This window comes from Dendrobates tinctorius, unplaced genomic scaffold (genome assembly GCF_039654945.1).
Source record: "Dendrobates tinctorius isolate UK_male_01 unplaced genomic scaffold, ASM3965494v1 ptg000016l, whole genome shotgun sequence".
Classification (NCBI taxonomy): Eukaryota; Metazoa; Chordata; class Amphibia; order Anura; family Dendrobatidae; genus Dendrobates; species Dendrobates tinctorius.
In genome coordinates, this window is record NW_027361684.1 from 30,194,255 (window position 1) to 30,218,234 (window position 23,980).

At 41.6% G+C, this 23,980-nt stretch overlaps 1 protein-coding gene across 1 annotated transcript in view; it reads left to right on the top strand.

The window, feature by feature from the left end:
- Nucleotides 1-23,980, top strand: part of NOS2 (nitric oxide synthase 2) — a 74,441-nt gene that overhangs the window by 44,824 nt on the left and 5,637 nt on the right. Inside the window, exons 18-26 of the mRNA XM_073565615.1 lie at nt 46-220; nt 5,635-5,767; nt 7,766-7,844; nt 9,192-9,373; nt 16,393-16,556; nt 18,362-18,572; nt 20,393-20,480; nt 21,456-21,574; nt 22,727-22,875. Coding sequence (XP_073421716.1) covers nt 46-220; nt 5,635-5,767; nt 7,766-7,844; nt 9,192-9,373; nt 16,393-16,556; nt 18,362-18,572; nt 20,393-20,480; nt 21,456-21,574; nt 22,727-22,875 — 1,300 coding nt within the window. The remainder of the gene's footprint in view (nt 1-45; nt 221-5,634; nt 5,768-7,765; nt 7,845-9,191; nt 9,374-16,392; nt 16,557-18,361; nt 18,573-20,392; nt 20,481-21,455; nt 21,575-22,726; nt 22,876-23,980) is intronic.

Here is a 23,980-nt window from a genome sequence, read left to right on the forward strand (position 1 = left end):
GAGAGAGAAAGCGAATATATAGGGTATATATTTTTTATTTTACAGGTACGCTGTTTTTGGACTTGGCTCCAGCATGTATCCACAATTTTGTGCATTTGCCCATACCTTAGATGATAGACTGGCAGACCTTGGTGCCTCCCAAATTAGCCTTACGGGTGAAGGAGATGAACTTAGTGGGCAAGAGGAGGCCTTCTTGTCATGGGCTGTCCACACATTTAAGGTATGCATAGCTGTTAAAAGGTTCCGTCCGTATTTTTCGGATTATAAGACGCTCCGGATTATAAGATGCACCCCAAATTTTGAGGAGAAAAATAGGAATTTTTTTTTTAAATAAAATGGTGTTGCTTCTTATAACCCATGCATCTTATTGCTTACCAGGGGTGGTGGCTGCGGTGAAGCGGGGTCCCAGGGCTGCTGCTGGAGGAGGCAGGTGTGGGGTGATGTTGCAGGCTGCGATGAGGGGGTGTTCCGATGTGTGTCAGGCCGCTGCAGGTGTCTGGTGCTGTTAAGGTGTCTGGTGCTACTGCCCAGTGCTGCTGCCGGGTGTCTCCGCTGCTGCCCGACGATGCTGCGGGTGCCTGGTGGTGCTATGAAGATGTCTGGCAGTGTTGCCTGCTGCTGTGGTTGTTTCCAGTGCCCAGCGGTGCTATGGGGGTGTCCGGTGCTGCCGAGGCTCTGCCGACATTTTGTGAGAGGCCAGAGTCCCAGCAGTTCCATGGTTTCCTGTGCGGTGGACTCCGGTAAAATGGCCGACGGGAGCGGCATTGTGCAGATGGAGATCTCGGCACCAAGATCTCGAGAGATGAGATTTCAGAGCTGAAATCTCATCGCTCAAGATCTTGGTCCCAAGATCTGCACATGCGCCGCCCCTGGCCATTTTCCCGGAGTCCACCACACAGGAAACCATGGAACTGCCAGGGCTCTGGCCTTTCACAAAATGTCGGCAGAGCCCCTGCCGGGCACCCGCAACACTGCCATACGCCCCCTCATCCCAGCCTGTGGCCTGCAGCAACGGTACCAGTAAGGTATATACTGTACGCATTATAAGATGCACCCCCATTTTCCCCCCAAATTTGGTGGAAAAAAGTGAGTCTTATAATCCGTAAAATACAGTAAGTCTCCAACGTTTATGTATTCATGTATTTATTGTGTAAGTACATTTATGCACTGGAAAAAAGTTATAATTATAGTTATAATCAGCGTCGGACTGGCCCACCGGAGAACCGGAGGATTCTCCGGTGGGCCCTGGCATCTGGTGGGCCCTGGCACCTGCTGGCATACAGGGCCAGCAGTTGCCTAGGGCCCCCGCTGCTCCAGGGGCCCCCAGCCAGTGGTGTGTCGCACACCATGCAGCTGCTATGGGGGCCCCTGCCAGCGGAGCAGCAGCGGGTGTCAGGAGGCAGGAGCCCCTGTCCCCGCTGCTAAAGAGAAATGAATATTCACTGCGAAGCAGTGAATATCATTTCAGGTCTCCACCCCCAGAGGCCCCGCCCCCAGCCCAGTAAGCTGCTCTGCATCAGGGCCGGCGCCGCCCTCAGTCCTCTCTGCTCCTGGCTCACAGCCAGTGCGCGATGACGTCACTACATCGCGCACCCGCTGTGTGTCTGGCAGAGGGGGCAGCTCCTGACACTGAAGCCGGGATCAGCGTGGGAGCGAGGAGGAGAGGTGAGTATTGTGTTTTGTTTTGTTTTGTTTTTTATATCTCTCGCTCTCTCTATCTGTCTCTCTCTCTATCTATCTATCTCTATATCTCTATATATCTCTCTCTATCTCTCTTATATCTATCTATCTATCTATCTTTCTATCTCTATCTATTATCTATATCTATCTATCTCTATATCTATCTCTATCTATTATCTATATCTATCTATTTCTATATCTATATCTATCTCTATCTATCTCTCTATCTTTATATCTATCTTTCTATCTCTACATCTATCTCTATATCTATCTATCTCTATATCTTTCTATATATATCTCTATATCTATCTATTATGTCTATCTATCTATCTCTATATCTATTTACTCTATCTCTATATCTATTATCTCTATATTTATTATCTATCTAGCTACCATCTATATCTATCTATCTTTATCTATATATATCTCTATCTAATATCTATATCTATCTATCTCTATACCTATCTATCTATTTATCTATCCGTTATCTATCTCTATATCTTTTCTCTGTATCTATCTATCTCTATATCTATATCTCTCGCTATCTATCGCTCTATCTCTATATCTATATCTATCTCTATATCTATCTTTATATCTATATCTATATATCTATCTCTATCTATCTCTATATCTATTTCTCTCTATATCTATCTCTATATCTCTATAGCTATCTATCTATATATCTCTATCTATCTCTATATCTATCTCTCTGTATATCTATCGCTCTATCTCTATATCTATCTTTCTATCTCTATATCTATATATCTATCTTTCTCTATCTATTTATCTCTATATCTTTTCTCTGTATCTATCTCTCTCTATATCTATCTATCTCTATATATATCTATTATCGCTATATCTATTTCTCTATATATCTCTCTATATCTATCTATCTCTATATCTATCTCTCTGTATATCTATCTATCTTTCTATCTCTATATCTATCTATATTTATCTATCTATTTATCTCAATCTATTATCTATATCTATCTCTATCTATCTATCGCGCTATCTCTATATCTATCTTTATATCTCTACATCTATCTCTATATCTATCTTTCTATCTATCTCTATATCTATCTATATCTATATCTATCTATTATGTCTATCTAGCTATCTCTATTATCTATATCTACCTATCTCTATATCTTTCTATCTTACTCTATCTCTATATCTATCTGTTATCTCTATATTTATTATCTATCTTTATCTATCTATTTCTATCTATTATCTATATCTATATCTATCTCTCTATCTATTTATCGATCTCTTTATCTATCTCTCTCCATATCTATCTCTCTCTCTATCTACCGCTCTCTCTATCTATCTTTATATCTATATCTATCTATCTCTATATCTATCTATTATCTCTATATCTATCTACCTATCTCTATATCTCTATCTGTTTCTCTCTATATCTATCTCTATATCTCTCTCTATAGCTATCTATATATTATCTCTATATCTATCTATCTCTATATCTATCTATCTCTATATCTATCTGTTATCTCTATATCTATCTGTTATCTCTATATCCATATCTATCTCTATATCTATCTATCTATCTCTATCTCTATATCTCTATATCTATCTTTCTATCTAACACTATATCTCTATATCTATCTCTATATCTCATTATCTATCTATATCTCTCTCTTTATCTATCTATCTATTGATCTATCCATCTATCTCTATATCTATCTATTATCTATATCTATCTATCTATCTATCTATCTCTATCTATCTCTATATCTCTCTATATCTTTCTATCTTTCTAACTCTATATCTATCTATCTCTATACATATCTCTATATCTAGCTATTATCTCTATATCTATCTCTATATCTATCTTTCTATATCTATCTGTCTCTATATCTATCTATCTATCTCTATATCTATTATCTCTATATCTATCTATCTATCTCTATATATATCTCTATATCTATTTTTATTTATAGCCATCTATCTATATATATTTATCTATATATCTATCTATATATGTCTATATTATTATTATTATTATTATTATTATTATTATTATTATTATATCTGTATATCTCTATCTATTATCTATCTCTATTATCTATCTCTATCTATATATCTATCTATCTCTATATCTTTCTATCTATAGCTATCTATCTCTATATCTATCTATCCATTATCTATTTTCTATCTATCTCTATATCTATCTACCTATCGATCTATCTATCTATCTATATTTCTTTCTATATCTATCTTTATATCTATCTCTATCTCTATCTATCTCTATGAATCTTTCTATCTATATCTATCCATTATCTACTTTCTATCCATTATCTACTATCTATCTCTATATCTATCTATTTCTACATCTATCTTTCTATCTATATCTATCTAACTCTATATCTATATATCTATATAGCATTATACCCTATGAGGGGGGCAGTATTATACCCTATGAGGGGGCAGCATTATACCCTATGAGGAGGCAGCATTATACCCTATGAGGAGGCAGCATTATACCCTATGAGGAGGGCAGCATTATTCCCTATGAGGGGGTGCATTATTCCCTATGAGAGGGGCAGTATTATACCCTATGAGGGGGGCAGTATTATACCCTATGAGGGGGCAGCATTATACCCTATGAGGGGGTGCATTATACCCTATGAGGGGGGCAGTATTATACCCTATGAGGGGGGCAGTATTATACCCTATGAGGGGGGCAGTATTATACCCTATGAGGGGGGCAGTATTATACCCTATGAGGGGGCAGCATTATACCCTATGAGGGGGTGCATTATACCCTATGAGGGGGGCAGTATTATACCCTATGAGGGGGGCAGTATTATACCCTATGAGGGGGTGCATTATTCCCTATGAGGGGGGCAGTATTATACCCTATGAGGGGGCAGTATTATACCCTATGAGGAGGGCAGTATTATACCCTATGAGGAGGGCAGTATTATATTCTATGAGATGGCTGCATTATATTCTATGAGATGGCTGCATTATACTATGTGAGGGGGCTGCTTTATATTCTATGAGGGGGCTACCCCAACTCCTGCTACATAATTAAGATATGTACAACCTTATACCAGGATATTAGCGTGTTTTACCGCACAATTGGTGGTCTGGTATTTAACTCTATGCAGCTACATAGTGGGCCCCAAGAATGATTTTCTCTGGTGGGCCCAAGGTGTTCCAGTCCGACGCTGGTTATAATTATCTATTATTTGGGTATTCATGTATTACTAAACCAATGCAATCAACAAAGTAAATATATACATTAGGAATTCCAGGTCCATCAACAGCTTCTTGTTTCCCAGTAATTTCCCAGTAAAGACAGGAGATGTTTTTATATACTTCACAGAATAAAAATGAACTGACAACATGTGAAAACGACAAAAAAAAGATAAAAGATTAACTGAGCGATACATGACAAATGAGCAGAGACAATTTGTGTAAATCATCGCCCTTATTGATTTTCTCACACTCAACAATATGAATTTATCTCATACTCTACCAGTTGTGTATGTTTTGTCTATATTACTATTAGCCTAAAACAACTACAAAATAACAAAACGAACATTACTCACCTCCTCTTAAACTTGGCGATCGAGGTCTCGCACTCTGAAAGTTCTCACAGTCATTAGTTACACTGTACTGTAGACTATCAGTGATGACAGCAGTCACACGGCTTCAACACTCAGAGATGGCAGCGGTTATGTGCCGGCTGCTTGTAAACAATGTCTAGGTGGACCGCCAGACCAATAGTGCTGGATTGCCAGGGGAAAAATAGAGGGGAGGACTATTTAGTTTGATTTTTTAGAAAGTTTGCAACTGTTTTAATAATTTTTTAAAAGTTGTGAAACTCCTAATTTATTACTCAACACCCATGAGCACTGACTGTATTTATACTTCTTTAATATAATAGTAAAAATCACACCCAACTAATGACGTTTGCATCGTTCTCAGGCTGCCTGTGAAGAGTTCAAGATTCCTGAAAGTCAAAAAATTGTGCTACCAAAATGTTATACCTCAACAGAAGGCTGGTCCCCAGAAAATTATCGTCTTGTAAACGAAACTCAGCCTTTCGATCACATCAAAGGTATTTGTATATGGAAAATGCTATTTGCAACTAATTCTAAAAAAACCCCCCGAATATCTAAAAAAATCCAATTGCCTACAGAATAAAAAAATGTATCAAAGTATTTATTACAATAGTAATAGTTAAAAAATCCAGTTAAAAAATTGGACACCGGCTGAAGGGAGAGCAAAAGGGGTTCAAAGTTTTATATTTTGGACTCCTTGGACATAATCGGACTGAGTAGCTCCATTAAGGTCAAGTCTGAATCCTGGTTTTCATGAGTTCAAATTCATGATCGGGGGCACAGATGTGAAAAATTCAAATTATGATGATTATTATTGTAGTCACCATCTTTAGATGGATGTTCTAATAAAAACCTGCAGGAAATTTGCATTCCCACATGCTTGCCCAAGATACGTGTGTAGACATTGGCCGAACGGAAAATAGAGTGATGTAAATGAAGGCTAAAGTGAGCAGGTCGGACCATAACAATATATTAGGTAATTGCTGAGTGACCCCACATATTTACTGCCAGGAAGAACAAGGGTATTATTCTGCTAGCCAGCTTTTATGTTTTCAATTACTATAGAGTTTCCAGTTATCCTATTCTTTCAGTGCTCAGCTCATTGTTACCCAACATCTGGCTAATAGCTGAAGCCCGGAAAAAGGTGTGGGTGCTCGGTACGGAGGAAACTGGGCTGCAAAATGATGTGCACATTAACTGCTGAGTAAAGGGACCATTTGTTCTTCACCTGTGAAACAGTATCACTATATTACTTAATATGATATTACATTAATTAATTTAGTGACAAAATACACACTTGGTGGAGAAAGATTGAATTTGATGGACCTAGGTCTTTTTTCAACCTATGTACATAACTCTGTAACATAGATAGGTAAATGCTGCCGATAATACATATTATGTAGAATAATTTATTAATGATAGTGTTATAATAAGATGCTCGGCTTTCCTTCACTTCAGGAAAAGATTCAATTAGCAACCCTCCTGTATCTGAATTCTTTGGCCAAGTGAGATTGGCTTTTTGGTGCCTAATTGGCAACCAGGAACCAGAGTACATATCCAGCCAATAGCTGGATAAACATAATGGGGAGCATGAAGTTATGAAGTTCTCTACACCCAATTAATTTTTTTTTGCTTCCAATTTTTAGTGTTTTTTTATGCCTGACAGTTTTGGTAACACAATCTGAAGACTTGCAAAATCAGGCATAGTAGAATAATGAAAAAGGGCAAAATTATCATTTTTAAATTATTATGTTCAATATATAAAAATATATGAGAGCGTGGTGTAATGCTTGTAGGCACTATTACAGGATGCTTAGGCGAATACTACATACAGTTTCTACATTTGACTTAATGATAGATTGTTATACAGCAAGATCCTAAGCTCCTCTTAGTTAGGGCTCAGACTGCTAGAATTTTATAATCTGTCTCTATGTCTATGCGGAGGGATTAAGGAAGTCTGGATGGGACTGAAGCGCACAGATAGAGCAGTGCTGTAAGGCGCAAGATGGGGATGAGGGTGATGGCAGCGCTCACCTGTGGCCGTTGTGGGAGGACACAACACATATAGAAGCCAAGTATGCCGTAGCAGGAGGAAAACAATTCTTTTGGGTAGCAGTTCACTAATTTGGAGGTGATCATGATGTGTGGACTTGTTTAATGAGCTTCGGGAAGTATAAACAGGGTTTTTTATTCACACCGACGCGTTTTACCGCCAGACTAGCGCCTTTGTCAAGGTTTAAAAAGAATGCTAGGGGATTAGCTCTTCTTTTCCAGAAAAAAATGACACTCTGATAAAGCAGGGAATTCACCTGCACATTACACAAACATAAAAGCGCAATCGTATTCAAAAGACAGAACCGGAAGGGAAATTGTATATCGTATATTCAATACAGCAAAATGTTATTACGGTAGCTCATTTTTCCTCTGATCTGGCAATAGTCAAATGTTTTCGAATACAATTACCACCAAATTCTCTGTTTTTCTTTCTCATTCAGCACTCTCAAAAGTACATTCAAGAAATATCCAGAAAATGACCCTAAAGTCAAGGCAAAATTTGCACAGCTCTAAATCTAGGTAAGAAGCATGAAAACAGTGCATTATCTTAATGCTGCCTGACTTTAGATTATATGCACCCTTAGGCTTTATCAAACACTTTTACATTTTTTCCTATGTTTAGACATCTGTACATGGCTCTATTGCCTGACAAGAGGACAAAAGAGCCTCCTTTAGGCATTTGTCTAGCCACTTTTTTTTTGATCCTTCCGGTTATTTAGCGTTCACAAAACTTTATTGACATTTCTAAGTGAGGATTAAATGCATTTTTAATGAGTTTCTGCTGCGTAAACGCACTAAAAACGCATGACAAGTTGTGGATCTGAATAACACACCACAGGTCAGTTTACACTGTGTAAAATAAAAAAGCACAGAGGGCCAGTGATTTCTATAAATCAGTCCTGCCCTATCAACAAGAAGAGAAGCTACTGGTCTGTAGTCAGGGAGCAGCTGAATCTCTGGCAGGAGCGGTCAATGACCAGCGAAAGGGGACCACAGGTAGGCAGTTGCCTCTGTTAGCAACTACATGCCTTTTTTAAGTCCTGGATATCCCCTTTAAAGAGTGACCGTTGTTCAATTTTTATTCATAAATCAATAGTACATGTAATAAGAAATTTTGTAAGATATGTTATCAGAGAAATGGGCTTCTTTATCCTCCAGGACTGATCTTTCCCTGTGTAAACTCTGTACTTAGTGATCAACTATGTATGCAGTGAAGACAGATTGCCCCATTACAGAGATAGGAGTTGGTGCTCATAAGATTCTATGGAGAGGGGAGTGTCTGGAGAGGAGGGATGAGCTTACAGGAGACCTTGGAGAAGAATGTCTATGTCTGCCTCTGGCTCCACCCCATCCCCACTCCATAGAATGCTGAGTAGCAGTTGTCATTGGAAAGTCTGTATTCACTGAAGTAATATTTTGCATTATTTGTTCATGAATTGAGAATGAAACATCAGCGCAAGAAGTGGATTCCTCTGATCAGATATGTTACCAAGTTGCTTCTCTTGATGTGCACTAATGATTTATAAAATACAGATTAAAACAACAGTTACCTTTTAAGGGATCCACCCACTGGACTCTTCCCTTGGTCTCAGACTCTTCAAATCATATTTACTCAAAAATATCACAAGAGGCTTTCTGCAGTATCCAGCAGGCGTGGTGAGACGTAATTGCTCTCGTGCCATTTACTGCAGCCATCCCTCAAATAAAACGCTTGCTTTTGGGATAAATTTGCACAATTTTCACTGCACTTATTAATACACCTAGCCATCATCTCCTACGAGGCTTGAAATTGTTGATTCAGAGAGAGGAAATCCTGTATTCTGTACGTACTCGGTCCTATTATGAGTTGCCGCTTGTTGTTTTCAGCCGTGCCACCATCCTAGTGAAACTTTCCAGTGAGAATAACCAGGAAGTTCAGTATCTGCCAGGAGAACATGTTGGGGTGTTTTCTGGCAACCAGCCAGAGTTGGTTACAAGCATAACTAAACTTCTGAAGGATGCTCCCCCCATCAATCAGGACATCCGGCTGGAGACGCGCAGTGATCAGGGTAAGGATCTGTTGTGTTTTGGTGAACGCCTTGACTTCCTTCTTGGTATGTTCAGATGCGTCATTATTATACTAGACAATTGTGCCGTCTCTTTGAAATAACAACTTCCCGACTCCAATCCTCAAAGACGTGTGATATTTGGGCAGCTCGCTGATAAAAAGACATTTTTTTGCTCTGTGCTATTTTTTATAGTTCCATCCCTCCCACAACTATTAAAGGGGACCTGTCACATTCAACATGCAGTCCGATCAGTGGGCAGCATGGTAAAGGGAAGGAGACGATGAGCTGAATTATATGTATTGGTGTATTGGAAAAAAGTTATGCATAACTATATGCAGGAGTCCAGTGGGTGGTCCTATTCAGTGATTGACAGCTATCTCTGCATACACAGACATACAAGGGAGACCGTTAATTACTGAATAGCATCGCCCACTGGACTCATACCTATAAACCCCAGGGATTTCACTGAATAACATCTTAGGCTACTTTCACACATCAGGTTTTCGGCGTCAGGCGCGATCCGGCGTCGTGCCGGAATGCCGGATCCGGCAAATGTTTTGTAAAACCTGAAGTGCCGGATCCGGTTTTCTGCCGGATCCGTCTTGTTCTTGACAGACAAAACCGGATCCGTCTCATCCGGTTCATCCGTTTTTCTATCCGTTTTTCTATCCGTTTTTCGACGGATTACGCCGGATCCGGTTTTTAAAATTGACCCTTGTGGCCTTCCGAACCGGATTGGCTACTGGAAAACTAGATATAGCATGTTCCTACAGCCCTTCTTTGACAGGTTGTAGAGAAGAAAGTGCAGGTTGGAGAGAAGAGCAAGTTACTGGCGAAGATGGATGTTGTCATTGGAAATATTACCACTAGAAGTTCTGTGACGGTTTCAGGGACAATTTTCCACTATACTTTATGTCACCTCAAGGCAGAGTACACTGGGATGACAGAGTGTGAAAGATTTGTGCCCTAAACTTGTGTACCTTCTGGACCAACAGTATATACCTTTGCCAACCAAAGTTGGCTATCTTGTCATGGTCTTACTATTTTTACCTTTAGGCCACAGGTGTGTACCTGGTTGTGTTTTATGCAAAGTATTTCACCTTTTAACAAAAGTTGTGTACATTGTTAGGAAATCACCAACAATAAACACAACTTTTTAGGTGAAATACTTTGCTTCAAACACAACCAGGAACACAACTGTGGCAAAAAGCTAAAATTTACCCACAGTTATATACCTGGTTTTGAATACCTTTTTACCTTTGAAATACCCTGTATTTAACCTTTTTTTAAAACATAGTTCGCCGCAGAAAGAAATGACAGACAACCATTGTGAAACGATAATTTAACTTTTATTTAAATTTTTTTTTTTTTGTAAAATGTTTTTAAAGTGCAAAAAACTTTTTTAATAAAGGTTTTAAACCCAATGGGCATTTTTATTACAAAAAACACACATTACAAATCTGTGTACTGTGGGGTGGAAATACTGCTGGAGGGGCTGCGGGACACTTCGACACTGGGTGTGTGGAGAGAGGACTGGGATCGTGGTGGGGAAGGAACAGTTAGAGGTGAAGGTGTGGAAAAAGCTACAGAATGGGTGGACATGTGGGAGGCAGAAAAGGTGGTGGGCGGTGGAGTGGAGGGTTGGGCAGGGACTGTAGGAGCAGATGATGTTGATGGAAAGTTGTATGGGGAAGGAGTTTGGTACGGGGAAGGAGTTTGGTACGGGGAAGGAGTTTGGTACGGGGCAGGTTGCTGGAAGTGGGGAGATGTCTGGTACTGGTGAGGTTGCTGGTATGTAATAGGAGGGGGAGGATGGAAAGTGGCTGGAGGGGGTGCAGATGTAATAGGAGGGGGAGGATGGAAAGTGGCTGGAGGGGGTGCAGATGTAATAGGAGGGGGAGGATGGAAAGTGGCTGGAGGGGGTGCAGGTGGAGGAACTACAGTGGTGGGAGGTGGAGGTTGGGAGGTAACCTGCTGTAGAGCACCATGGCACGAATGCATTACATGCATCTGCTGGGTAGGAGATAGTGTTGCCATGCGCTCCACAACAGACCTGAAAAAGGTGTGGTTTGGCGAAGATCTTGCTTCTGAATGCATGGTTTGCAGAAGTGTCTTCACCTCCAGAATGCTGGAGTTGATCTGCTGATAGCCTGCGGAGATTTGCTCTGACAAGACTTTGAGACAGTTCTGGAAAGATGCATTCAGATGCAAGAACTCTTGCGCATAACTCTTTTCCTGACCCCTCTGCCGCTGCCGCCCAGTACCCGCAGGTGTACTAGAGGTGGCAGGGGCAGAAGGGTGGGGTAAAGGGAAAGCGATCTCACCAGCAGCTTCATGTAATGTAGGCAGCCACGATGCTCCTGTGCTGGTGGATGGGACAGATGGGTCGAATGTGTGGGAAGGCTGGGAAGGTGCAGATGTACCGGGGCGGTCGAAGTGTCCCTCGGTGCCGGTCTCCTCAGGGATCGCCTCAGAAGGGTCCAATCGTGCAGGCTCCCGAGTGCTGCTCACCGTGCTGTGTAATAAAGAGAAAAAAAAACAATTAAAATAGTGACATGGTATGGCCCTGGCTGAAAAAAAAAAGTTACATCTAACATTTTTTTCACATGTGGTGTGTAATATTTACCTTCTGGTGAGCATTGTTTCCCGGAGGAACGACAGGGCTTGTGCGTACTTGTACTTGCTCCTGCGTCCTCCAGATCCACTCGGGGCCCGCATCTCTTTATTGAACTCCTTCTTGAAACGATCCCTCACAGACCGCCACCGATTCACAATTCTGTTCCCTGAAACGAGAAAGGAGTGGTTAGTATACAACATCAGTGTTTCACAAACTCCAGTCCTCATGGTCCCCAGGGGTCATGTTTTCAGGATTTCCATAGTAAATAGAAATCCTGAACACATGATCCGTGGGGACCACGAGGACTGGAGTTCGGGAAACACTGGTTTACATCAAGCAACCGGTACTGTATATACTTACGCTCTTTAATCTGGGCCCGAGCTTCGAGGTCCTCCCAGCGGCCCACAAGGAGAGAACAGATTTCCTCCCAGAGTCATCGGGTAACGATCAGGTCAGCGTGGCGGCGGTCAGCCATATTCCAGAGCGGCTCCCTTTCTCTGACGAGATCGATGAGGCGGTCCACATCAATCCCTCCATCCTCACCGTCAGAGTCGGGAGCACGCTGTGAAGGCTGTTAAAGAAAAAGACAAAAATAACATAATTAGCCTCCACAAAAGAAATGAAATAAAAAGTGCAAAAAAACAAAGCAAAAATATTTATACTTACACGCTGGTGACCGCCGCGTTGCTGTCGCCGACGACCCTGGGAGGCACTGCGAGGACCTCTTGGCCGAGCACCAGATTGGGAAGACTAGAGAAGAAAACAAAAAATATTATGTCTTTGGATGTAGGCATTTGTTTGCTGTGTGTGGTCTGCAGAACATTGTTTTCTATGTGTTGTGTGTAGTGTGATGTTGTGTTTCTGCGTTTGATGCAAAAAACTTACCAATTGTGAGCCCACTCCAGGTGTCTGTCCACCCCTTCCTTCTTCTTCTGGGAGCTCCTCTTCATCTTGTGATTCCTGTTTTGAAATAAAAGGCAATGAATAGACATATATACAGAGATGATGGATTTTGGAAATAAAAACTTACCGTCAAACGCTGACGATGCGAGGGAGGGCTCCCAGAAGAAGATGTGCTGTCCTGTTGATGGCCAGACTCCATGGCTGTGGGTATTGCTGCTGCTGTTGCTGCTGCCAGTGATGCCATTTCTGCTGCTGCTGCTGCATCTCTTTGGCGGCTGTTGAATAAAGAGAAACAAAGGGCCAATGAATATCTTGATATTCCATGGCCCTAGTTTGGAGGAATGGGGGATTTGATAATTACCGTCTCTCATCTGCTGCTGGACTCCCCTCCTCAGCATGTTCCATTTGCTGCTCCATTTGGGGTGGTGCTGATGGTGCTGCTGCTGCAGATGTCTGCTGCCTTCTCCTGCTCCTGGTTCTTGGCTTGGGTGGCATGTTGGGTGTGGCTGAGGGTCCCATTGTCTTGCTTTTATATATCTCCTGTGGGCAGAGCTACTGAGCATGCTCAGACAAAAAAAACGGATCCGGCCGCCGGATCCGGCTTTCGCCGGATCCGGCGCATTGCGGCGCTCATAGGCTTTCATTGTGTGAAAAAGCCGGACGCGCCGGATCCGGCGTGTCCGGCTTTTTCGCCGTAGACAAAAAACGTTACAGTAGACGTTTTTTCCAGACGCCGGATCGCGACACATTGCCGGATCCGGCGAAAACCGGATGAAACGCATGGCCATCCGGCGCGATCCGGCGCAAATGCAAGTCAATGGGGGGGAACCGGATCCGGCATTGCATTTCGCCGGATCCGGTTTCTGTCAAAAGCGCCGGATCGCGCCTGACGGCGAAAACCTGATGTGTGAAAGAGGCCTTATTGAAACTGTTCCTACAAAAATGTATATGAATCTGAGCAGCTTTTCCTTCTCTATAACATCCCGCCTGCCAATCATGACTGATTCCCTACAAACATGTACTACAATATACTGTAATTAGCAGCATTTCATTGAATAGAAGTATGGTTATGGCCATATCACCATGAGTGGTAGAATCCTTTTAAGAGGATCTGTCAGCAGACAATGGTACCCGGCTAATGGGGGAAAATAATATGGCAAAAGTTTATTCTTGTAGAACACAAAACATTGAACTATAAGTCCCCTGTATTATTTGATAGCATTTCTTAAAGAAATGTTGAAAGATAATTTTTGCTATTTGGGCTAATGTTACAGCCAACTAGTCCCCATACTATGCTGTCCTATAACTTTTACACAACTGTATTAGCCATAATGAGACTTTGACCATGACATACTGTAACTACCAAGGTGCAACATCTGCAGCCGCTTTATTTGCCTCCATGACATATCGTACAAGGATTAATGATCAACCATTGGACCTGAACAAGTACCGGTGTAACAGGCCAAATTTACCCCTGTCAAGATTAAACCTGGGTATAGTTTGGCCCAGGCCAGTGTATACCCCTTGGGATAAACTGTCCTAGGCCAAACCATACCCAGGGGTGTAAAATAGCCTAAGCCAAACTATACCCCTCCAGGCGACAATATACTCCTCTATTTTAGAAGCCCTTGTAATTCAGAGAGATTTTTTATGCCATTTTTTAATAACTTAAAACTGACTTCCCCGTAGAAGGTATTTGTGTTAATCACATGGTAAAGATCGATCTTTCAATACAATGTGACTGGTAAAGGACAGCAGTCAGCAGTCATTACATCTGAGATTACATCGGTGTCCTGAAAGATAAGGGCTTTACCCTTAGGGCCCCGTCACACATAGCAACACACCAGCGATCCCGACAACGAAATTACCTTGTCAGGATCGCTGGTGTGTCGCTACATGATCACTGGTGAGCTATCAAACAGGCAGCTTCACCAGCGATCAGCACCAGCGACACGGGGGTAACAAGAGACGCACGTCGCTTAGTTACCCACTGTATACCTTAGTTACCAGTGTGCTGGTGCAGGGAGCTGGTAACCAAGGTACACATCGGGTTTCTAAGCGGCGCGCGGCACTTAGAGACCCGATGTGTACCTTGGTTACCAGCTCCCTGCACCAGCGCACTGGTAACTAAGGTATACATCGGGTTTCTAAGCGCTGCGCGCCACTTAGAAACCCTGCATTTACCTTAGTTACCAGCGCGCTGATCTCTGCTCTCCCGCCTGTCACACGCAGTGATGTGTGCTGGCCGCAGGAGACCAGCGATCAAAAAAATATCCTGGCCATACCAGGACGATCAGCAATAACCGGCAGGTGGGCCAGTCGCTGGTAAGTGTCACACACAGCGATCTCGCTGGTGAGATCGCTGTTGCATCACAAAACTTGTGACTCAGCAGCGATCTCACTAGCAAGATCGCTGTGTGTGACGGGGGCTTTAGAATACAATTGTAACTTTCACTGTATCTCTGATTGGTTGGGAAGTGTGCAGATCTTTCTATCATCCTCAGACACACAGCTGCTTTTAATGTGTAACTACTGAGAAGTGCGGTAAGATTCGGGTAGAGGGACCCTAGGAGCTTAACTATAGCCATTACCGCTGCTCTGGGACCCAGAGGTCTAATTTTAAAAGTATACATATCCGTTTATATTTTTACAGTCTAAATAGGTCTAAAATTTTGGCCTTCTTATTTTTCAGTATATGCTTGCAAAGTCTAGAGCTTGTTTGTTCTTCTATACATAGGCCCAAGCTGCTTGTTTTCTGTTACAAAGTCACAATCTTCACTGACAACACTGCCTGAACCTCCCATTACGTGGCGCTATTGAGCTCATTGCATTCTGACTGCTGTAAAGCATATTTTTGAACGCTATTAGCAGAAGGAAGCTCAGGCAAGATGGCAATCTCCATAATCTTGTTCAAAAATTAAAAATCTACAACAATAAAGCAGATTATAATAAAAGGAATATATTTCGCAATCTGGTTTTAGTTACAAAATTAAATGTAGATCATACAATCCCTTTTCAAAAGGCCAAGGCAGCGATCACATCCATAAGACGGGATATGTAAGATGTATAGTTGGCCTGAGCCATCTGAATGATGAAGATGAATGAGACATATCAGAAGATCGGTTCCGGTTCAGGTGCTGAGACCCGGGATTTGGATGCCTACTTGTAGCCGCGGAGTATATATTCTTGTAGGCTCAGTAAAGAGTAACCCGTGTCCTAAAAAGAATGAGTCACAAGTCGTCTCCGCTACTAAATAAGATCCGGGAACTATTGAAAATAAATGACTCCATGCTGGACATTAAACCACCTGCCGAGGATATAGAGGAAGGATGTGTGAAGCTGGCCAAGGTCATGTCTTTATCTGGACTTTCTGGGATTTCAAACATTATTTTTTTACTTAAAAATTCCCTACACTTCGCAAGTATGGGAAAAGTTAGAAACTGTCAGGAACACTTTGGATCCTATATTAATAAATTTCCGCTCCTTCCTGTGTTTTCAGGTAACTTCTGGACGACCAGCGAGAAAGTCCCCCCCTGTTCAGTATCCCAGGCATTGACCTACTTCCTAGACATAACTACTCCACCTTCGCAGCTGCTTCTGAAAAAGCTGTCTCTTCTGGCTGCTGACGTGGAAGACAAACGGAGACTGGATGACTTGAGCAAAGTATGAACAAGGCCCACTCACTCTACACCTACGCTTGTCCATTAGTGTTAATGTTCTGTGTTTATTTTGGGTAACTTATTTGTGGCAGAAATTACAAATCATCTATAAAACTCACCAAAGAAACAACTGAATTATAAACATAGCTGTCTGAGCACTGACGCATTTCATATGGCCATTGTTCGATATAAATAAGAATACGCATCTGACAGTTCAACTGGACGGCAATTATAACTATATACAATACAAAAACAAAGGCGCATGTAAGGGTCCCGTTACACTAAGGGACGCACCTGCGATCCCGACAATGATACGACCTGGTAAGGATCGCTGGTGCGTTGTTTAATGGTCGCTCGTAAGCTGTCAAACAGGCAGATCTCTTCAACGATGCAGCAACGATCCAGCAATCCGTATAACGACCTCGACTGTTGTTGGGACCTTGTCACACAGCAGCTTTTCTGACGACTCCCGCCTGCGTCCCTGAGTTCTGCGTCGCCAACGAGGTCGGTCGTCGGCGTCAAACACAGCGATGCATGCTGGCCAGCGGGATGCCAACGATCAGAAAATGGCCCAGGACATTCGAGCACGGTCAGCGATATCCAGCGGGGGGGGCGGTCGCCGCTATTTGTCACACATAGCGAGATCGCTGGTGAGGTCGCTGTTGCGTCACAAAATTTGTGACGTTTCAGCGATCTCGCTAACGATCCCATTATGTGAGATGGGGCCTTTAGAGTACAACTACATGACGCCGTCTTTCTCTATGCTCTGCTGAGACACATCGTATTCTTGGGATAATGACTGTTGCATAATACCAAGTTTTCAGTCCCAACTTTCACAAGTTGTGCAGCTTCATGTGTTCCTATGGTAGTTCTCAGCGTGGTGCGATTGTCGCGGTTTCATCAGTCCCATGGAGTTAGAGTTGCTTGGTAGCATGACGTTTCATGAACCATCATAAATTCTGCAGGTCAATGTATTTCAGTGGTGCTATTGCTCAGACTCAGCCATCAGTCCCACAGAAGTAAATGGAGAGGTGTTTATATACATGCACCAGGTAGTAATTGTATGTGTCAGTACAACCCCTTTAAGTGACTTTATAGCCTCAGCCTAAGTCCCAGCAAGAGCCCTGTCTCAGATATGTGGCTTTGTGCTACTTTTCAATTCTTATATTAAAATAGCACTCTTCCTCCCATCAAATTTTATATTCTCTTAATATACTGCAGTCATCATATTATACCGCACTGTGCACTTACAATTGCTCATTTTGCCTTTCTACCCAGTAAATTCATGCAACCATGCTGCTATTGTGCAAAATTTCTCACCTTCAGTTGAACTTCATTATAGGTGTTACATAGTCATGTAGGTTGAAAAAAAAAAAAACCTAGGTCCATAAAAACAATAAAGGAATTACCAGTGGTTGTTCCCTTTCAGTAAATGAATGTCCCCAGTCAATATAAAGAAACAAACCGCGCTGTAGTCACCATCCCCGGAACCACCGGTGAGTTTCCGCCACTGCTGCCGGTGTCAGAGCCACTGAGCGCATTGATTGGCTGCCGCTCTGATGATGTGACTTTTGCGCCACAGCCAATTCAAGAGACAATCATTTACGGAAAAGGAGTATCCACTTTAAACTACTGACTCAACATTTCACTCTCGGGAAAATATTTTAGCCATCTGGTCCGTTAATTTCGTTTCTAGTGCTGTTCTTGATTTATTCAGGCCGTACATAATGTAGCATAACATTTATTTTCAAGTGTCTATAGTTGGTCTTGAGTTAATAAACTTCCTCTTGTATCATTTTACACTTGCAGGATACAAAACGGTACAACGCTTGGAAGTCTTACAATTACCCATCATTCCTTGATGTACTGGAGGAGTTTACATCCCTTAATGTACCTACTACATTTATTTTGACTCAGTTACCACCTCTTAAGGCAAGGTACTACTCTATAAGCTCCTCCAATGACCTGACACCCGGGGAGATCCATCTCACCGTTGCTGTTGTAAACTACAGAACTAAAGGTTAGTATCTTAGTAGATGAGATGACGGAACCATGAATGACCTCAGAAATAAGTTGGGCAATGTGCTTGACAATTTACCAATATTCTAACAGAGGATCAAAATCTGTCCTGGTCATGTGTCCTGGTCATGTGTCTTACATACTAGTGCATCACTCCTCATAAGGTCTCGCTCACACTGGCGTATAACATGACCGAGAGCTCTCCGATGCTCAATGTTATATGATTCGTCATGATAAAAGAATCAAAGCATGCAGCGAGGGCATCTGATATATATATAATCAGATCCGTGCACCCATACAAGTCTATGAGGGCGTGTGAAACATCGGACTGCACTCGGATGACATCTGAGTGCAGTCCGAAGTAAGCGCACAGTGACAATGGAGGAGATGGAGAAATTAAGTTTTCCATCTTCTTCACACCTGTGCTCCGATTCCCTCACGAGTGAGGATCGGGTCACCCTCAGATGACACTCGGGTCACACTATGACAGAGTTTGAGCCGTGTATCATTAGAATAATCAGCCCAATTCTCTATCCAGTGTGAGCGAGCCCTTCGAGGCAGATCTGACAACTGTACTGTAGTGAGACAGGCACCATGTAATCCAAATGTGAACAGCAACAATGAATCAATGGCTTGAAGATATAAAAAATATATAAACCGCTCCATTTTTTCCGAGAGCAGGCACAATAAGCTTAGAATGGCAACTCAAACAATGAATGAACTTCAGTTGTTTAGCATAAAAAACAAAGAAAAAACAAAAAACATAAAAAAAAAAAAAAAAAAGATGAGTACTCCTGAAGATGAGTGTCATAATGGTGAACCTCTTATTTTTTTCTTATTATTAATAAGTGCAATATACAGCTAATAGCTGTAACAAAGATCTACTGAATCAGCTGATGTGATGAGTCTTAAAAAAAACCTTTCATTCATGTATGTTTCTATTATCACAAGAATAAGTTGCTCTCTTTAAATTAAAAACATAAAAAAATGTATTGCATTACAAGACTTTCAAAACTTAATGGAAATCTTTCACCAGGTTTTTGCTTCCCCATCTGAGACCAGCATTATGTAGGGGTAGAGACCCTGATTGCAGCGATGTATCACTTTCTTGGACAGCTTGCTGTATTTTTAATTAAATAAAATATCTCTGTTTTATCTGCTGCAGATCTAGCAGATCTCTGTATAACCCCGCCCACACCACTGATTGGTAGCTTTATGTTTACATAAACGGGCAGCACGGTGGCTCAGTGGTTAGCGCTGCAGCCTTGCAGCGCTGGGGTCCTGGGTTCGAATCCCACCAAGGACAACATCTGCAAGGAGTTTGTATGTTCTCCCCGTGTTTGCGTGGGTTTCCTCTGGGCACTCCGGTTTCCTCCCACACTCCAAAGACATACTGATAGGGAATTTAGATTGTGAGCCCCATTGGGGACAGTGATGAAATGTGTGCAAACTGTAAAGCGCTGCGGAATATGTTAGCGCTATATAAAAATAAAGATTATTATTATTACACTGTTCATAGGCAGAAAGCTGACAATCAGTGGTGGGGATGGAGTTAAACAAAGGGTAGAGGTTTCATGACAGCATATTTACTAGTGATAAACCCCCGCTGTAAGACAATGATTTCATGAAAAAAATTCAGAAAGCAGCACAGTAAGTGACACATTGCTGGAGTCAGGGTTTCTCTCTTTACCTTATTATGCTCTCAGATTAGGTTAGATTAACCAGGTGATAGATTCTCTTCAAAAACAGTTTGGTAAACAAAATGTAAAGATTTGGCATGTCATTGTTCTCTTGCTTAAGGTATAATTTCTCTATTTTTAGGAGGTCATGGTCCAGTTCACCATGGGGTATGCAGTACATGGTTAAACACTATGAGCCTGAATGATATGGTTCCTTGTTTCATACGGAGGTATGTAAAGATTAGGGTAAAGTATAAGCTTCAACAGTAATTTTTTTGTATTCAATATTTTTTATAGGAGCATGATTCTGGTATTGTGGAAATTCATACATTGGTACCCAACAGCCCTAACATATATTCTAATGTCCAAGATCCTTCACTTATTCCCCAAAACTTACCTATCAAATAAGACAAGGAGATATTTCATCAGGTTGGATTAGCTACATCAGTTCATTCATGAGTAATGTTCTACATGTTAACGTAAAATACCTTTGACATGACGTTGCAGACATGTACACCATAACACAGACGGAATGCTTAGAGTTGCAAAATCTCGGTCCAATCCGCATTCATAGAACCCAACTCATTAAGACCAGTGTTTTTCATGCCGGTTTTCATGAGGTGTACTGCAGTGAGACAATCCTGATTCATTAAGAGACGCACGCATCTTAGTGAATACGACGCACTTGAAAAGTGCCGTGTGCCTCTATGTGCTCCTTGCCACAAATCTTACTCCAATCGGGGACTGGAGTAAGATTTGTGGCTTAAGGAATGCCGCCACTTCGCAGGAAGTTGACAAGCAGGGGTTGAGATCCCACGCCCTGTCCAAGCTCCACTTACTTTGTTGGTCCTGGGCAAAAATGGCATACCTATGGTAAAAGTGGCAAAAATGTAGCAATTTTAGCACAGCCTCACGTTTCGCCAAAATGTGGTGACTTTTTAAAGCTTTCAGGCCGGAATTCTGGCTTTAAAGCTTTGATGAATCGGGGCCATAATTTTCCCGACTTCCAATGGCTAGCTGCTTTGATTTTCTGATAGAGTGGGAGTAGAAATCGCCTTCTCCTTTACTCCTCTCCTTCTCCTCCCAGCTTTTTCCCTTCCTACAAGTCCCCATCACGCTTGTTTTAATCCAATAGTATTAACCCTTGGTTCACCCACCGTGTATTGTATTTGTGTTTGACATTTACATTTTTCTATGTTTTCCAGTACAAACACATTCCATCTCCCTGCAAACCCCTTATCACCGTGCATCATGATCGGGCCCGGCACTGGGATTTCTCCTTACAGATCTTTCTGGCACCAGAGATTGTATGACATGGAGAAAGGTAAGGCCAACATACTACGTATACCACCCTGGTCATTTTCTTAATTCGAAGGCGCTTCTCAGGCTGGACAACCCTGATTATCAGATAACCAAATTCAAAAAGAAAATATTTGTAAAATGTGAGTCAGCCGGCCATAGTTCAGACAATTGAGTGGGAACCTCCACTCGTATCTGTGCCAAAACGACACACCAGATTCGGTGATAGTGACTTGTCAATAATGGAGATCCATGATTGGTCCATGAATGTTTTTGGCAGGAGACAGCTAATCTAAAGAGGTTATCCCATGAAGAGTATTTATCACTTATTCTTTGGCCCTGAGAAAGTGGCAGATTTGCCACGAAACGCTTCGGCACAATAAAGCTTTCAAGAATATTTCTGTACTTGTGTGGTCAGCGCAGATACATTGAAAAACCCCGTCTTTTTCTTCCTCCTTTGTGTCACTTATCCCCAAGACAGATGATAAATGTATGATTGGAGTCCAACCATTAATTACTGGGGTCCCCAAGTCCCGGTAAAATAGAGTCCACTGTATTGCCTTGTCATGACCACCACTCTATCTATTTCTACGGTAGCAATGGAGCTGATCACTTTCTCAGTCAATTTCATGGAAATGAAGAGTGGTGGTAAGTGGAGATGTGAGAACCCGAACTGTAAATTTCGGGGTTCATACCGGAACGCTGCTGAATTCCGAAGACGAACATCTCCCGGAAGTCCATTTTAGTGTTCGGAGAGAGACCCCTAGCCCTTACTATGACCATTATACAGGACAAAAGTTCAAGTCCCCATTGACTTCTATGAGGTTTGGGTTCAGTTTTCCTAACCGAATCAAACCTTGGACTAAAAGTTCGGTCGCACCCAAACATGTACGGATCCGCTCATCCCTAATGGTAAGGCATGCGCACTGCTGCTCCATTCCCGCAAGGTGAAAACGTTTCTCACGGGATAACCCCATTTAGTGTTCTGTTGCTGTAGAAATGTAGGGATTACATGCTTCCACTGATCATCAGTGTAATGCTACATAATATCATGACATTGCTCTTTGAGCTACTCTGTGTTATTATCTTAAAAAAAAAATATTTTTTACTTGTAATATCATATAATAATAACTATATTCCAAAATAAATCTTACGTGTTGTAAACTTGCAATTTCAGGAAAGACATTTGGCTCTATGATATTGCTAAGTGGTTGCCAGCAAATGGAAGTTGATGAAATCTTTAAAAAAGAGAAGGAAGACATGAAAAGAAAAGGTGTTATACAAGATGTGTTCACTGCTTACTCCCGTCAGCCAGGACAAGCAAAGGTGAGATATATTATACGTAACCGTCATTTTAATTTTTACATCATTAATAAATTGTGCTTATGAAAGTAAGCAACTTTATTATATTTTTTAATAGATAAATCTGCTTCTTTCACTCTTAATTCATGGATAAAATCTGTATTCAGTGAAGACAGATTTCCCCAACATTGAGATAGGAGATGACAGTGCTTTTAAAATTCTTTGGAGAATGGAGGATGAGGAGCTGAAGGCAAGACACAGACAATCTGCTGCAAGTTCTCCTGAGCTACATAGAACTCTATAAGCACCAACTGTCATCTCCTATCTCAGTAATGGGAAAATCTCTATTCACTCAAGACAGACTTTGCACATGAATTCAGTATTTGAGAAGTAATGAGTAGTAAAGATTTAATGTCAATACCATGCAGAGCTGTACAGTCTTGGAGTTCTATAATCAGCTTATATTCCAAAGACATACTGATAGGGAATTTAGATTGTGAGCCCCATTGGGGACAGCGATGCTAATGTGTGCAAAACTGTAAAGCGCAGCGGAATATGTTAGCGCTATATAAAAATAAAAAGATAATTATTCTTTGATTAAAAAAAATTAGGTTTGTGACCCTAAGACTGGCGTACTCAATGGTAGTCTTGTGAAACTGCTCCATTGTCATTTTGAATACCCAAACGGTAAATTTGGATTCTGATTGTGTTTTCACTAGCAGGGTATATTGGGTTCATAGAGAAGGGGACTAAATCAGGACTCCTCTTTATTAACTACAGTGAGTTCTTATTCATATGTCTGACTTTCACATATGTCATAATTCCTGTTATTTAGAACATGTGCCCATTTTGGTCTATGTGCCTTTTGACGTTTCCATTTTCTTTTGCGGGCCAATTGTCTTCAAAGGCCACGTTCACACGTTCAGTATTTGGTCAGTTTTTCACATCAGTATTTGTAAGCCAAAACCAGGAGTGGGTGATAAATACAGAAGTGGTGACGTGTTTCTATTATACTTTTCCTCTGATTGTTCCACTCCTAATATTGGCTTACAGCTACTGATGTAAAATACTGACCAAATACTGAACGCATGAACGTCGCCAAGAAGAAGGAAAAGTCATCCATGGTCTG